The sequence below is a fragment of the Ranitomeya imitator genome, chromosome 2 (assembly GCF_032444005.1).
Source record: "Ranitomeya imitator isolate aRanImi1 chromosome 2, aRanImi1.pri, whole genome shotgun sequence".
Lineage (NCBI taxonomy): Eukaryota > Metazoa > Chordata > Amphibia > Anura > Dendrobatidae > Ranitomeya > Ranitomeya imitator.
The window spans coordinates 237,990,979-238,007,254 of NC_091283.1; the positions used below are offsets into that span (position 1 = coordinate 237,990,979).

The 16,276-nt window shown below is 44.0% G+C and overlaps 1 protein-coding gene across 6 annotated transcripts in view; it reads right to left on the bottom strand.

Annotated features, from left to right (window-relative positions):
* Nucleotides 1-1,728: 1,728 nt before the first annotated feature.
* Nucleotides 1,729-16,276, bottom strand: part of LOC138662827 (oocyte zinc finger protein XlCOF22-like) — a 95,924-nt gene continuing 81,376 nt past the window's right edge. For 2 of the 6 annotated variants that reach the window (XM_069748795.1, XM_069748796.1), the window contains exons 7-8: nt 5,703-5,774; nt 1,729-3,142 (exon numbers count right to left, since the gene is read on the bottom strand). In XM_069748795.1, coding sequence (XP_069604896.1) covers nt 1,782-3,142; nt 5,703-5,774 — 1,433 coding nt within the window. In that variant the 3' untranslated portion in view covers nt 1,729-1,781. The remainder of the gene's footprint in view (nt 3,143-5,702; nt 5,775-16,276) is intronic. The other 4 variants (XM_069748798.1, XM_069748800.1, XM_069748797.1 and 1 more) reach the window with 3 other exon arrangements.

Here is a 16,276-nt window from a genome sequence, read left to right on the forward strand (position 1 = left end):
TTAAATAAAATGTTCATTTCTAGTACTTGGTTCATTGAAAACCCTTTGTTGGCAATGACTGCCTGAAGTCTTGAACTCATGGACATCACCAGACGCTGTGTTTCCTCCTTTTTGATGCTCTGCCAGGCCTTTACTGCGGTGGTTTTCAGTTGCTGTTTGTTTGTGGGCCTTTCTGTCTGAAGTTTAGTCTTTAACAAGTGAAATGCATGCTCAAATGGGTTGAGATCAGGTGACTGACTTGGCCATTCAAGAATATTCCACTTCTTTGCTTTAATAAACTCCTGGGTTGCTTTGGCATTATGTTTTGGGTCATTGTCTATCTGTGGTATGAAACAACGACCAATCAGTTTGGCTGCATTTGGCTGGATCTGAGCACACAGTATGGCTCTGAATACCTCAGAATTCATTCGGCTGCTTCTGTCCTGTGTCACATCATCAATAAACACTAGTGACCCAGTGCCACTGGCAGCCATGCATGCCCAAGCCATCACACTGCCTCCGCTGTGTTTTACAGATGATGCGGTATGCTTTGAATCATGAGCTGTACCACGCCTTCGCCATACTTTTCTCTTTCCATCATTCTGGTAGAGGTTGATCTTGGTTTCATCTGTCCAAAGAATGTTCTTCCAGAACTGTGCTGGCTTTTTTAGATGTTTTTTAGCCTTTTTATTCTTGATGCTTATGAGTGGTTTGCACCGTGCAGTGAACCCTCTGTATTTACTTTCATGCAGTCTTCTCTTTATGGTAGATTTGGATATTGATACGCCAACCTCCTGGAGAGTGTTTTTCACTTGGTTGGCTGTTGTGAAGGGGCTTCTCTTCACCATGGAGATTATTCTGCAATCATCCACCACTGTTGTCTTCCGTGGGCGCCCAGGTCATTTTGCATTGATGAGTTCACCAGTGCTTTCTTTCTCAGGATGTACCAAACTATAGATTTTGCCACTCCTAATATTGTAGCAATTTCTCGGATGGGTTTTTTCTGTTTTCGCAGCTTAAGGATGGCTTGTTTCACCTGCATGGAGAGCTCCTTTGACCGCATGTTTACTTCACAGCAAAACTTTCCAAATGCAAGCACCACACCTCAAATCAACTCCAGGCCATTTATCTGCTTAATTGAGAATGACATAACGAAGGGATTGCCCACACCTGTCCATGAAATAGCCTTGGAGTCAATTGTCCAATTACTTTTGGTCCCTTTAAAAACTGGGTGGCTCATGTTAAGGAGCTGAAACTCCTGGACCCTTCATGCAATTTTAATGTGGATACCCTCAAATGAAGGCTGAAAGTCTGAACTTCAACTGCATCTGAATTGTTTTGTTTAAAATTCATTGTGGTAATGTCTATAACCAAAATTAGAAAAATATTGTCTCTGTCCAAATATATATGGACTTAACTGTAGGTCAATATTAAATAGTCTCCTGATGAGTCGCCTTTGGTGAGAACGATGAAATCCGTAGAAATGAGAGGCTTGGAGAGTGAGAGTGTGTCCGTCACCTCACCCTATATACTGAACTGTGGGGTACATGTTTTTTCTATTAGTCACCTACTGACTAACCTTCAGGGGGTGAATTATGGGTATAGTTTTACATTTGGAATTAATAAACTTTAGTTTTATCCTTTTGTCAGCAAACATGAGGAATGACAAGAGACAACCCTTTTATGAAGATTCAATTTTGGTTAAAACGATTCCAACATTATGAGCAAAAAAAAGGCGTCTCCCCTATGTGAGGTCTCTGATGTTTATTAACAGTTGAATTCCAAGTAAAATATTTCCCACATTAAGAAAATGAAAAAGACTTCTCCTCTGTGTGACTGCTCTTATGTCTAACGAGATTCCCTTTCCTGTTAAAACATTTCCCACATTCTGAACAGGAAAAAGGCTTCTCCCCTGTGTGAGTTCTCTGGTGCCTAACAAAATCTGATTTCTGGATAAAACCTTTCCCACATTCTGAACAGGAAAAAAGCTTCTCCCCTGTGTGGGTTGTCTGATGGCGACTAAGATCTATTTTCCATTTAAAACATTTCCCACATTCTGAACAGGAAAAAGGCTCCTCCCCTGTGTGAGTTCTCTGGTGGCTATCAAGAACCGATTTCCAGTTAAAACATTTCCCACATTCTGAACAGGAAAAAGGCTTCTCTCCTGTGTGAGTTCTCTGGTGGCCATGAAGAACCCATTTCGAGTTAAAACATTTCCCACATTCTGAACAGGAAAAAAGCTTCTCCCCTGTGTGAGTTCTCTGGTGCCTATCAAGATGCCCTTTCTGGTTAAAACATTTCCCACATTCTGAACATGAAAAAGGCTTCTCTCCCGTGTGAGTTGTCTGGTGGCTATCAAGAACCGATTTCCGGATAAAACATTTCCCACATTCTGAACAGGAAAAAGGCTTCTCCCCTGTGTGAGTTCTCTGGTGGCCATCAAGAACCCATTTCGAGTTAAAACATTTCCCACATTCTGAACAGGAAAAAGGCTTCACCCCTGTGTGAGTTCTCTGGTGGCTATCAAGACACGCTTTCTGGTTAAAACATTTCCCACATTCTGAACAGGAAAAAGGCTTCTCCCCTGTGTGAGTTCTCTGATGGCAATCAAGATTTATTTTCCATTGAAAACATTTCCCACATTCTGAACATGAAAAAGGTTTCTCCCCTATGTGCGTTTTCTGGTGCTTATCAAGAACCGATTTCAGGTCAAAACATTTCCCACATTCTGAACAGGAAAAAGGATTCACCCCTGTGTGAGTTCTCTGGTGGCTATCAAGAACTGATTTCAGGTTAAAACATTTCCCACATTCTGAACAGGAAAAAGGCTTCACCCCTGTGTGAATTCTCTGGTGAGTAACAAAATGTGATTTCCATGTAAAGCATTTCCCACATTCTGAACATGAAAATGACTTCATTGTTTTAGGAGTAGTTTGTTTTTTAATGCCTCTTTTGTGACTTTGATTTTCCTTGGTAGTCAGTAATGAATCAGAAGATCGGACCTGTTTCATGGGATCAGATGACAGATCTTTGCTGTGAATGGATGATGGTATATCTGGAGTAACAGCAATCACTTCAGTTGTATCCTGTAGGATCTCAAGATCATCAGATGTAAAAATTGAAGATGTCTTCTGTCCCTCTGATCTCCTGGCACAGTCATCTGCTAAAATAAAAAACAATTATTATTTTTTAATAAAATATCCTTGAGATTACATTTTTGAACATTTCTACTTAGACAGACTGTCCATAAAAGTGGCAAGCTATGTAAAAAACTTTAATTATTTACCAAGACAGTGCAGTTCACAGTCTAATAAAAAACCTTGTTTGATGAACCAGTAGTGCGAGGTGTTCAACTGTTTGTTCATTCTGCCTCCCAAATCTAATATATAAAGCTGAATGTGTGTGTGTATGTGTGTGTGTGTGTGTATGTGTATGTGTGTATGTCCGGGATTGGCATCTGCACCGTCGCAGCTACAGCCACAAAATTTTGCACAGTCGCACGTCTGGACCCCGAGAGCGTCATAGGCTATGTTGTGAGGTGAAATTTTAACCCCGTGCTTTCCAATTCACCAAACAATTTTGCCCCTATCTACATAATGGGGAAAAAGTGAAAGGAAAAGTGTTGGAGGCGTCGCAGCTACAGCCACAAAATTTTGCACAGTCACACGTCTGGACCCCGAGAGCGTCATAGGCTATGTTGTGAGGTGAAATTTTAACCCCGCGCTTTCCAATTCACCAAACAATTTTGCTCCTATCCACATAATGCGAAAAAATGAAAGGAAAAGTGTAGGAGGCAAATTGACAGCTGCCAGATGTGAACAAGGGGGACTTAAAGAATGAGAGCGATGGCGCCAAAGAGTATATACCGTACAGTTGCTAAGGTGGAGCCCCGACATGGGATACTCACCACACACGGGGATATAAACACACACACAAAATGCGCCACACACTACCACATGCTTGAACACATATTACCCTCAGCACACATTTCACCACAAATACACCAACCTCGCCACATAAAAGTCGAAACACAAAAGTCGCCACTCAAAACTTGCCACGCGCAGAACTCGCCACATGAAAAAAACTAGGCTCTTGCAAAACTCTCCACAAGTGCAAAACTCACCTCATGGAAAACTCGCCACACGCAAAACTTGCACACGCGGAAAAATTGCCACATGCACAAAGTTTGCAACACATGCAAAAGTTGCCTCACACAAAACTTGCACATACTCAAAAGCCACAACACATAAAACTCGCCACGCGCAAAACTCGCCATGCGCAAAACTTGCTGCACACAACTTGCTACACTAACCTGTCACATGCAACTCGACACACAAAAAGTTGCTACACGCATGTTGCCACACAAAACTCATCTCACAAAAGTCGCTACATGCATGTCGCCACACACAACTCAACACACACAACTTGACAAACGAAACTCGCCCTAAAACACACACAAGTCTGGTATTATCCTTCAAAACTAAAAATCTGATTAATAAGCAGACAAACTACAAGAGCAACAAATGTACCATATAGGAAATACGGCAGCTGTCAGTCACATGACCTGTCTATTATGTGTATTTGTGAGCTAATATATACTGCCAGGGGGAGGGCTTCCTGTTGGCTGGGGATTTATCAGGCTGCCAATTTATCTTACAAATACTGAGGTAAAAATACTGAGCAAATAACGTGTGAATGAGGTCTAATACAGGAGATCACACAGGTATATACTATATACAGGGGAGATGACACACAGATATATACTATATATAGGAGAGATGACACAGGTATATACTATATAGAGGAGGAGATGACATACAGGTACATACTATATACAGGAGGAGATGACATACAGGTATATACTATATACAGGAGGAGATGACACACAGGTATTTACTATATACAGGAGCAGATTACCTACAGGTATATATTATATACAGGAGGAGATGACATACAGGCATATACTATATACATGAGATGACACAAAGATATATACTATATACAGGGGAGAGAACACACACGTATATACTATATACAGGAGGAGATGACATACAGGTATATACTATATATTGAAGGAGATGACATACAGGTATATACTATATATAGGAGGAGATGACATACAGGTATATACTATATATAGGAGGAGATGACATACAGGTATATACTATATACAGGGGAGATGACACACAGCAGGTATATACTATATACAGGGGAGATGACATACAGGTATATACTATATACAGGAGATGACATACAGGTGTATACTATATATAAGGGAGATGACAAACATGTATATACCGAGGTGAAAATGAGAGGTGTGAGGTGAAAATGAAAAGGTGTGAGTGCAAAATGAGAGGAGTGAGGGAAAATAGTGGAGTGATCGGAAAATGACAGATGTGAGGTCGAAATGACAAGTGTTAGGGGGGAATGAGAGGAGTGAGGGAGAAAATGATAGGTGTGAGGGAGAAAATGAGAGATGTGAGGGGGAAAATTAAAGATGTGATTGGGAAAATGAGAGGTGTGATGGGAAAATAAGAGAAGTGACGTGCTATAACTAACCACAGATATTTACTATGCCCAGGCAACGCCGGGCTCTTCAGCTAGTATAGAATAAAAAAACAATCAATGCTATGTAGGCGAAAATAATACCAATTGTCATCTCACAAAAACAAGTCCCCACTCAGGTCCATCATCTGTCAAAGGAAAAGCATTAAGTTACTTACCGGTAACTGCATTTTTCGGAGGCCCATGACAGCACCACGAGAGAGGGGATCTGCCTTTCAGGAAAAGGAAACCTACAGATACAAAAGGGCGGCACCTTTCCCATGCATCATTTTTTTCCAGGGATTAGTGACCGAAAGGTACTCTACAGGACACCTTCTAACATCTAAAGTATGTAGTTTTTTTCCTTTTTGGTTAGAGGGATTAGGAAGGAAGGAAGGGAGAACTATCTCTTGTGTCCTGTGGAGATCTGAGGCAACCTTGGGCAAGTAGGCTGGGTCTGGCCTAAGTACTACCCTGTTGTTCAAAAACTGTGTGTAAGGAGGATTTCTAGAGAGTGCTTGAATATCGCTTATTATACGTACCGATGTATTAGCTACTAAAAAAAGCTACCTTGAGGGATAGAATCTTAACTGAGGCAGATACCATGGGTTCAAACGGAGCCTCCATCATGTTTGTAAGGGCTAAGTTCAAGTCCCATGGGTCTCGCGTAACCCTGTGTATGGGCCTAGATCTGCCAGCAGCTTTAATAAATCTGGATATCCAGTAATTTTTTGCGATATAATAATTAAATAGGGCACCAGGGCCGAAACCTATACTTTCAGGGTACTAGTAGCCAGACCTAATTCAAGGCCCTTCTGCAAGAATTCGAGAATCTTCCCTATAGGTACCCCCTCTTTGGCTTTAAGGTCATACGTGGCTAGAAATCATCTCCAGGTTCTAGCATAGATTGTGGTTGTAACTGATTTTCTACTTTTTAGAAGTGTGTTATTAGATTGTGGAGAATCTTTTATACTTTAATAATGCTTTTTTCAAATTCCACGCCATCAGGTGGAGCCTTGCTACCCATGGGTGATTGACTGGACCCTGGATGAGAAGATCTGGAAGATCGGGAAGTACCCAGGGATCGCAGACTGACATTGTCCTCAGCCATGAAAACCAAGCCCTTCTGGGCCAGAATGGGGCAATTAATATAATCCTCGCCCTGTCTTCTCTGATCTTCCTTACTACCAGAGGCAACAGGGACAACAGGGGAAAGCATAGGCCAGATTGAAATCCCACTTTTGTAGGAAGGCGTCCACCATATGGGGCTCTTCCCTGGGGTTGAGAGAACAGAATTGTTTTACTTTTCTGTTTTTTTCTGGTGGCAAAAGGTCTATGTCCGGTTGACCCCACATGTGGACAATCTGGGTGAAGATAGCTCCATTCAGACATCACTCTCCCTGCCTCAGCATGTTGCGGCTTAGAAAATCTGCTGTGGTGTTGTCTTTTCCTCTTATGTGAAGCGCTGTCAAAAATAGAAAATTTTCTACTGTCTGGAAAAAGGCGTTCCGCTACTTCATTCAGAGCCTCGGATCGGGTCCCACCTTGGTGGTTGATATAGGTTACTGTCACTTGGTTACATAGTTACATAGTTATTAAGGTTGAAGGAAGACTATTAGTCCATCTAGTTCAACCCATAGCCTAACCTAACATGCCCTAACATGTTGATCCAGAGGAAGGCAAAAAAAAACCATGTGGCAAAGAGTAAGCTCCACATTGGGGAAAAAAATTCCTTCCCGACTCCACATACGGCAATCAGACTAGTTCCCTGGATCAACGCCCTATCAAGGAATCTAGTGTATATACCCTGTAACATTATGCTTTTCCAGAAAGGTATCCAGTCCCCTCTTAAATTTAAGTAATGAATCACTCATTACAACATCATACGGCAGAGAGTTCCATAGTCTCACTGCTCTTACAGTAAAGAATCTGCGTCTGTTATTATGCTTAAACCTTTTTTCCTCCAAACGCAGAGGATGCCCCCTTGTCCCTGTTTCAGGTCTATGATTAAAAAGATCATCAGAAAGGTCTTTGTACTGTCCCCTCATATATTTATACATTAAAATAAGATCACCCCTTAGTCTTCGTTTTTCCAAACTAAATAGCCCAAAGTGTAATAACCTATCTTGATATTGCAGACCCCTGTTGTGAATTCTGTTGTCGGGCTCCCTCCTGTGGTCATGAATGGTACTTCGGCTGGTTCTATCCATGGAATTCCTCTGGTGGCTGTGGGTGTTTCTGAGTTTCCTTCCACAGGTGACGAGGTTAATTCGTTAGCTGGCTGCTCTATTTAACTCCACTTAGATCTTTGCTCCAGGCCACCTGTCAATGTTCCAGTATTGGTCTTGTTCACTCCTGGATCGTTCTTGTGACCTGTCTTCCCAGTAGAAGCTAAGTGCCTGCCTGTTTTTCTCTGGTTTGCTATTTTTCTGTCCAGCTTGCTATTTTGTTTTGTCTTGCTTGCTGGAAGCTCTGGGACGCAGAGGGAGTGCCTCCGCACCGTGAGTCGGTGCGGAGGGTCTTTTTGCGCCCTCTGCGTGGTCTTTTTGTAGGTTTTTGTGCTGACCGCAAAGCTACCTTTCCTATCCTCGGTCTGTTCAGTAAGTCGGGCCTCACTTTGCTAAATCTATTTAATTTCTGTGTTTGTATTTTCATCTTTACTCACAGTCATTATATGTGGGGGGCTGCCTTTTCCTTTGGGGAATTTCTCTGAGGCAAGGTAGGCTTTATTTTTCTATCTTCAGGGCTAGCTAGTTTCTTAGGCTGTGCCGAGTTGCATAGGGAGTGTTAGGAGCAATCCACGGCTATTTCTAGTGTGTGTGATAGGATTAGGGATTGCGGTCAGCAGAGTTCCCACGTCCCAGAGCTCGTCCTTTATTATCAGTAACTACCAGGTCATTCCATGTGCTCTTAACCACCAGGTCCATTATTGTCCTGACCACCAGGTCATAACAGACCCCCCAGTCCTCTAATAACCTTGGTCGCTCTTCTCTGCACCCGCTCCAGTTCAGCTATGTCTTTCTTAAACACCGGAGACCAGAACTGTGCACAGTATTCTAAGTGTCGTCGAACTAGTGACTTGTATAGAGGTAAAATTATATTCTCCTCATGAGCATCTATGCCTCTTTTAATGCATCCCATTATTTTATTTGCCTTTGTAGCAGCTGCCTGACACTGGCCACTGAATATGAGTTTGTCATCCACCCATACACCCAGGTCTTTTTCATTGACGGTTTTGCCCAGAGTTTTAGAATTAAGCACATAATTATACATCTTATTACTTCTACCCAAGTGCATGACCTTACATTTATCCCCATTAAAGCTCATTTGCCATTTATCAACCCAAGCTTCTAGTTTACATAAATCATCCTGTAATATAAAATTGTCCTCCTCTGTATTGATTACCCTGCAGAGTTTAGTGTCATCTGCAAATATTGAAATTCTACTCTGAATGCCCCCTACAAGGTCATTAATAAATATGTTAAAAAGAAGAGGGCCCAATACTGACCCCTGTGGTACCCCACTGCTAACCGCTACCCAGTCCGAGTGTGCTCCATTAATAACCACCCTTTGTTTCCTATTCCTGAGCCAGCTCTCAACCCACTTGCACATATTTTCTTCTATCCCCATTATTCTCATTTTATGTATCAACCTTTTGTGTGACACCGTATCAAAAGCTTTTGAAAAGTCCATATACACTACATCCACTGGGTTCCCTTGGTCCAATCCGGAACTTACCTCTTCATAGAAACTGATCAAATTAGTTTGACATGAACGGTCCCTAGTAAACCCGTGCTGATACTGGGTCATGAGGTTATTCCTCTTCAGATACTCCAGTATATCATCCCTTAGAATGCCCTCCAGGATTTTACCCACAGTAGAGGTTAAGCTTACTGGCCTATAATTTCCGAGTTCAGTTTTTGTCCCCTTTTTGAATATTGGCACCACATTTGCTATACGCCAGTCCTGTGGCACAGACCCTGTTATTATGGAGTCTTTAAAGATTAAAAATAATGGTCTATCAATGACTGTACTTAATTCCTGCAGTACTCGAGGGTGTATCCCATCCGGGCCCGAAGATTTGTCAATTTTAGTGATTTTTAGACGCCGCCGCACTTCCTGCTGGCTTAAGCAGGTGGCATTTAATTGGGAATTTTTATCACTAGACATTTTGTCTGCAATGGGATTTTCTTGTGTAAATAATGATGAAAAAAAGTCATTTAGCATATTGGCTTTTTCCTCATCCACCATCTCACCCAGACTATTTTTAAGGGGGCCAACACTATCATTTTTTAGTTTCTTACTATTTATGTAGTTGAAGAATATTTTAGGATTATTTTTACTCTCTCTGGCAATGAGTCTCTCTGTCTCAATCTTTGCTGCCTTGATTTGCTTTTTACAGAATTTATTTCATTTTTTGTATTTAATTAATGCCTCCTCACTACCTACTTCCTTTAATTCTCTAAATGCTTTCTTTTTGTCACTTATTGCGCCCCTTACAGCTCTATTTAGCCATATTGGTTTCCTCCTATTTCTAGTATGTTTATTCCCATACGGTATATACTGTGCACAGGTCCTATCCAGGATGCTAATAAACGTCTCCCCTTTTCTTTGTGTATTTTTGTGTCTCAGGATATTGTCCCAGTTAATTGCACCAAGATCCTCTCTCATCCGTTGGAAATTTGCCCTCCTGAAGTTTAGTGTCCTTGTAACCCCTCTACTACACATCTTTTTAACCCCTTCATGACCGGGGGATTTTTCGTTTTTCCGTGTTCGTTTTTCGCTCCCCTCCTTCCCAGAGCCATAACTTTTTTATTTTTCCGTCAATTTGGCCATGTTAGGGCTTATTTTTTGCGGGACGAGTTGTACTTTTGAACGACATCATTGGTTTTAGCATGTTGTGTACTAGAAAACGGGAAAAAAATTCCAAGTGCGGTGAAATTGCAAAAAAAGTGCAATCCCACATTGGTTTTTTGTTTGGCTTTTTTGCTAGGTTCAATAAATGCTAAAAATGACCTGCCATTATGATTCTCCAGGTCAGTACGAGTTCATAGACACCTAACATGACTAGGTTATTTTTTATCTATGTGGTGAAAAAAAATTCCAAACTTTGCTAAAAAAAAAAAAAAAAAAAAAAATTGCGCCATTTTCCGATACTCGTAGCGTCTCCATTTTTCATGATCTGGGGTCAGTTGAGGGCTTATTTTTTGCATGCCGAGATGACGTTTTTAATGATAGCATTTTGGTGCAGATACGTTCTTTTGATCGCCCGTTATTGCATTTTAATGCAATGTCGCGGTGACCAAAAAAACGTAATTCTGGCGTTTCTAATTTTTTTCCCGCTACGCTGTTTAGCGATCAGGTTAATACTTTTTTTTAATTGATAGATCGGGCGATTCTGAGCGCGGCGATACCAAATATGCGTAGATTTGATATTTTTTTTATTGATTTATTTTGATTGGGGCGAAAGGGGGGTGATTTAAACTTTTATGTTTTTTTTATTTTTTTCACATTTTTTTAAACTTTTTTTCTTAACTTTTGCCATGCTTCAATAGCCTCCATGGGAGGCTAGAAGCTGGCACAGCACGATCGGCTCTGCTACATAGCAGCGATCTGCTGATCGCTGCTATGTAGCAGAAATGGAGGTGTGCTGTGAGCGCCGACCACAGGGTGGCGCTCACAGCCACCGCTCATCAGTAACCATAGAGGTCTCTGGGACCTCTATGGCTACAATATACAAGCATCACCGACCCCCGATCATGTGACGGGGGTCGGCGATGACGTCATTTCCGGCCGCCCGGCCGGAAGCGGTAGTTAAATGCCGCTGTCTGCGTTTGACAGCGGCATTTAACTAGTTAATAGGTGCGGGCAGATCGCGATTCTGCCCGCACCTATTGCGGGCACATGTCAGCTGTTCAAAACAGCTGACATGTCCCGGCTTTGATGCGGGCTCACCGCGGAGCCCTGCATCAAAGCAGGGGAGCCAGCATCGGACGGTATAGTACGTCCGATGCCGGTAAGGGGTTAAAGGATACATGAAAACTTATTATGTTGTGATCGCTATTTCCCAAGTGACCCCCAACCCTTATATTTGCTATGCGGTCTGGCCTGTTGGTTAATATTAGGTCTAGCAGTGCCCCCCTTCTTGTTGGGTCCTGAACCAGTTGTGAAAGGTAATTGTCTCTCATAGTTGTCAAAAACTGATTACCTTTGCTGGAACTGCAGGTTTCTGTTCCCCAATCTATTTCAGGGTAGTTGAAGTCCCCCATAATAATGACTTCTCCTTGAGTCGCAGCTTCATCTATTTGCTTTACGAGGATATTCTCCATTGCTTCCATTATTTTTGGAGATTTATAACAAACCCCTATCAGTAATTTATTATTTTTTCCCCCTCCCCTTATCTCCACCCACAGGGATTCTACATTTTCATTAAATTCACCTATATTATCACGCAGGATGGGTTTTAAGGACGATTTTACATACAGACACACCCATCCCCCTCGCTTATCTGTACAGTCATTTCTGAACAGGCTATAGCCCTGCAAGTTAACAGCCCAGTCATGGCTCTCATCCAGCCATGTCTCAGATATCCCCACCATGTCATAATTATGCTCCAACAACATTAGTTCTAATTCCTCCATTTTGTTGGCGAGGCTTCTGGCATTAGTATACATGCACTTTATGTATCTCTCTGTACCTCTGTTCTTTCTTAAATTATTAATTGTTCTAACCCCAACCCCCATGCCACCGCCACCCCCATCTTCCTTATTTGTGCCCAGGTCTCTATCTGCACTACCTTCCCCTCCTATAAAATGAATACCCTCCCCCCCAATTCCTAGTTTAAACACTCCTCCAACCTTCTAGCCATTTTCTCCCCCAGCACAGCTGCACCTCCCCATTGAGGTGCAGCCCGTCCCTAGCGTAGAGCCTGTAGCCAACTGAGAAGTCGGCCCAGTTCTGCAGGAACCCAAACCCCTCTTTCCTACACCAATTCTTGAGCCACTTATTAACCTCCCTAATCTCCCGTTGCCTCTCTGGCGTGGCACGTGGTACAGGCAGTATTTCGGAAAATACCACGTTGGAGGTCCTTGCTTTCAGCTTGCAGCCTAATTCCCTGAAATCATCTTTAAGGACCTTCCAGCTACCTCTAACTTTGTCATTAGTGCCAATGTGCACCATGACCGCTGGGTCCTCACCAGCCCCTCCCAATAATCTGTCCACCCGATCAGCGATGTGTCGGACTCGAGCGCCAGGTAGGCAGCACACCGTTCGACGATCCCTGTCTTTGTGACAGATTGCCCTGTTCCCCTAATAATTGAGTCGCCCACTACCCGCACCTGTCTGGCCTGCCCTGCTCTCCTATTTCCCTCCTTACTGGAGCAGTCACTCCTCCGGCTTTCAGAGGACATGCCTGGCTGCAGCAGTGCTACCCCTGTACTGGCACCCCCCTCATCCGCCAACTTCGCAAACTTATTGGGGTGTTCCAGATCAGGACTAGCCTCCCTGGCACTCTTCCCTCTACCCTGCTTCCTAACTGTCACCCAGCTTGCTACTTCATTGTCCTGCAGCTCCATCCTACCATCCCCCGCCTCATCTATCCCATTGAGCGTCTGCTCCGTGAGCAGAAGACTCCTCTCCATATTGTCTATGGATCTCAGTGTTGCCAGCTGCACATTTAGAGTCAGAATCTGGGTTTCCAAATGCACAACGTGCTCACATCTCGCACAGCAGTATGCACCCTCGATCGGCTGCTCAAGGACTGCATACATGTGGCAAGATGTGCACTGGATGGCATTAACAAGAGTGGAGCAGATTTCCTAATGGGGATTGCACCAGAAAGAACAGTTCAATAAAAAAAATAAAAAATAAATACAAAGTATTAATAAAAAACAGACAGCAATTCAGTAATTCCTCCCTTGGAAACTCCATGAATCCAAAGTCACTGAATCACAAGTCACACTTACCGCCATTCACACTTACGCTCAGGTCATACTCAGCTCGCTCACACTCGCTATGCTGAAGATTTAAAGATTTTTTTTTTTTCTAGTTCCCTTAACAGCAATCCACCTTGCTGTCCAAATGCACTTCCAAAAAGGACTGGAGCCCCAAACAGCTGCCCCTTATAAACCCTTAATTATGAGCCCCCACCCTAAGTTAACCCCTTATGAATATAGCTACCCCCAATTCAGCAACTCACACCAATTCACACAGGTATTTGTTAAAGGCTTTCCAAATACCTCTTCACTGAATCACAAGTCACACATTTACCGCCGTTCACACTTACGCTCAGGCCACACTCGCTATGCTGAAGATTTAAAGATTTTTTTTTTTTCTAGTTCCCTTAACAGCAATCCACCTTGCTGTCCAAATGCACTTCCAAAAAGGTTGTTTGAGAGGATTCTGACATAGTGACCCTGCAGGTATACAAGGGAGTTTTTTTTAACTGACAGCTCCTGACAGTTCCTTCAGATTAGATGAGCTTTCCACCTGGGAATCCCATTGTCCCTGGACCACCATATCCCCCATATGGGCTTGATTTTCTGAATCTAAAATGAGGCTGAGAAATTGCTGGACCCTCAAAGGTTGTAACCGGGATTTTTCAGAGTTCATCAATCAACCCAAGTGTTCTAGAGTGGATATAGACCTTTTTAACTGGGAAAGACAATGGTCTGCCGAATTGCCTAAAATTAAGAAGTCGTCTAAGTATGGGATAATCAAGATCTCCGACTCTTGAAGATCGGCCATAACTTCAGAAATTAGTTTCGTGAAGACCTGTGGTGCTGCTGGAAGGCCAAAGAGGAAAGCTCTATACTGGAAATGCAGGACTATGCCATCTATGGAGACAGCTACTCTCAAGAAGCGTTGATAATCTGAATGAATGGGTGTTAGGGCTAGCGGAGCGCACCGAGAAAATAGAGATGTTTATTAAGAAAGGTGCGTTCGCAGCCCGGGGTCCACCGTGCAGGAGGAACCTGCTGCTGGCGAATGGCGGCACTGTTAGGCGGAATAGGCTAGCTCTGTTACTCCACAGAGTAGCCGTGAAAGGGAAGCACTGCGCCCTGTTAGCTTCACAGGAGCACAAGCTTACTGCCAAGCTGATGGCAGTCAGTGGTTATGTTACATGCAATCTCCTCACCGGAGAAGCCGGTATTCTAGGGGCTTATTTCAGCAGGGTCCCTGAACACACTCATACAATCTCCTCACCGGAGGAGCCGGTATTCTAGGGGCTTATTTCAGCCGGGTCCCTGAACACTCTCATACATAACCACACTGGCGCAAAGCACATATATGACTTGATACTAGTGCATGGCCGTGCGGCCATGCGAGCCTTAAATAGTTGCAGCATGTTTAGGACCTTTCAAAGAAGGACCAATGGAGTGCTGCAGCACCTGAGCATGTGACCCTGGATCTCCACTGAGAGATCTCGCCCTGGGCATGCTCAGAGTGCAAAGCAGGATTTAGTCCTAGCAGCTACAAGGACCTTAGCTGCAGTATCTGATCATGTGACCCTCGATCTCCACTGAGAGATCTTACTCTGGGCATGCTCATAATGTGAAAAGCAGGACTTAGCCCCAGAAGCGTCCGCTCGCCGCTGCCCAGCACTGACTTCAATGGGAGAAGCAGGAAACGCAGCAGTAACTCTTAGCACAGAGTCAGACTGAGTGAGACGCTGGGATCGACGTCTCCGCTGAGCAGGCTCCACTGCGGCAGGAGAAGAATGGGAGACCACAGCAGAGATGGCTCGAGATTCCCCCTGTGCAGAGGCAGGAACTCGACCCCAAACATTACCCCCCCTCCTTGGGCCTCGCTACATTCAAAGGCAGCAATGAGCTGCGGAGCCCGAATGTGCTCAGCAGGCTCCCAGGACCTATCCTCAGGACCGTAACCCTTCCAGTCCACCAAATAAAATTTTTTGCCACGTACCACCTTGCACCCCAAAATAGCGTTTACCTCGTAATCGTCCGTAGACGAACCCGATTTCCCAGCAGATGACTCGGAAAACCGGGACATATACACGGGTTTCAAGAGGGACACATGAAAGGTGTCGGTGATACCCAGGCGTGGCGGAAGGGCCAAACGATAGACCACAGGATTAACCTGTTCGAGGACCTTGAATGGACCCAAGTAGCGAGGAGCAAACTTAGTGGACTCAACTCGCAGCCTGATGTTACGGGCGGAGAGCCACACCAAGTCGCCAGGAGCAAAGGTCGGAGCGGGGCGCCGATGTGCATCGGCGGAGGACCTCAATCTCTCTTTGGAGGCCCGAATGGCATCCTGAGTGCGGTCCCAAATATCCCGTGCCTCCACAGCCCAGTCTGCCACCCTGAAGTCGGCGGAAGACACGGGCATAGGCACAGGTACCCGCGGATGCTGACCATAGTTGAGGAGGAATGGGGTTTGTCCAGTGGAGTCAGCTACGGCATTGTTCAGTGCAAACTCTGCCCACGATAGCAAGGATGCCCAGTCATCCTGCCTGGCTGAAACAAAATGTCGCAGGTATGTGACCAAGGTCTGGTTGGCCCTCTCTACCAACCCATTCGTCTCGGGATGATATGCGGAAGAGAGATTCAACTCAATGCTGAGAAGACGACAAAGCTCTCTCCAGAACCGAGACGCAAACTGGGGACCCCGGTCACTGACAATTTTGTCTGGCATACCATGTAGGCGGAAGATGTGTTTTATGAACAACGCTGCCAAGGCCCGTGCAGAAGGTAACCGTGGTAGCGGTACCAAATGCACTATTTTTGAGAAA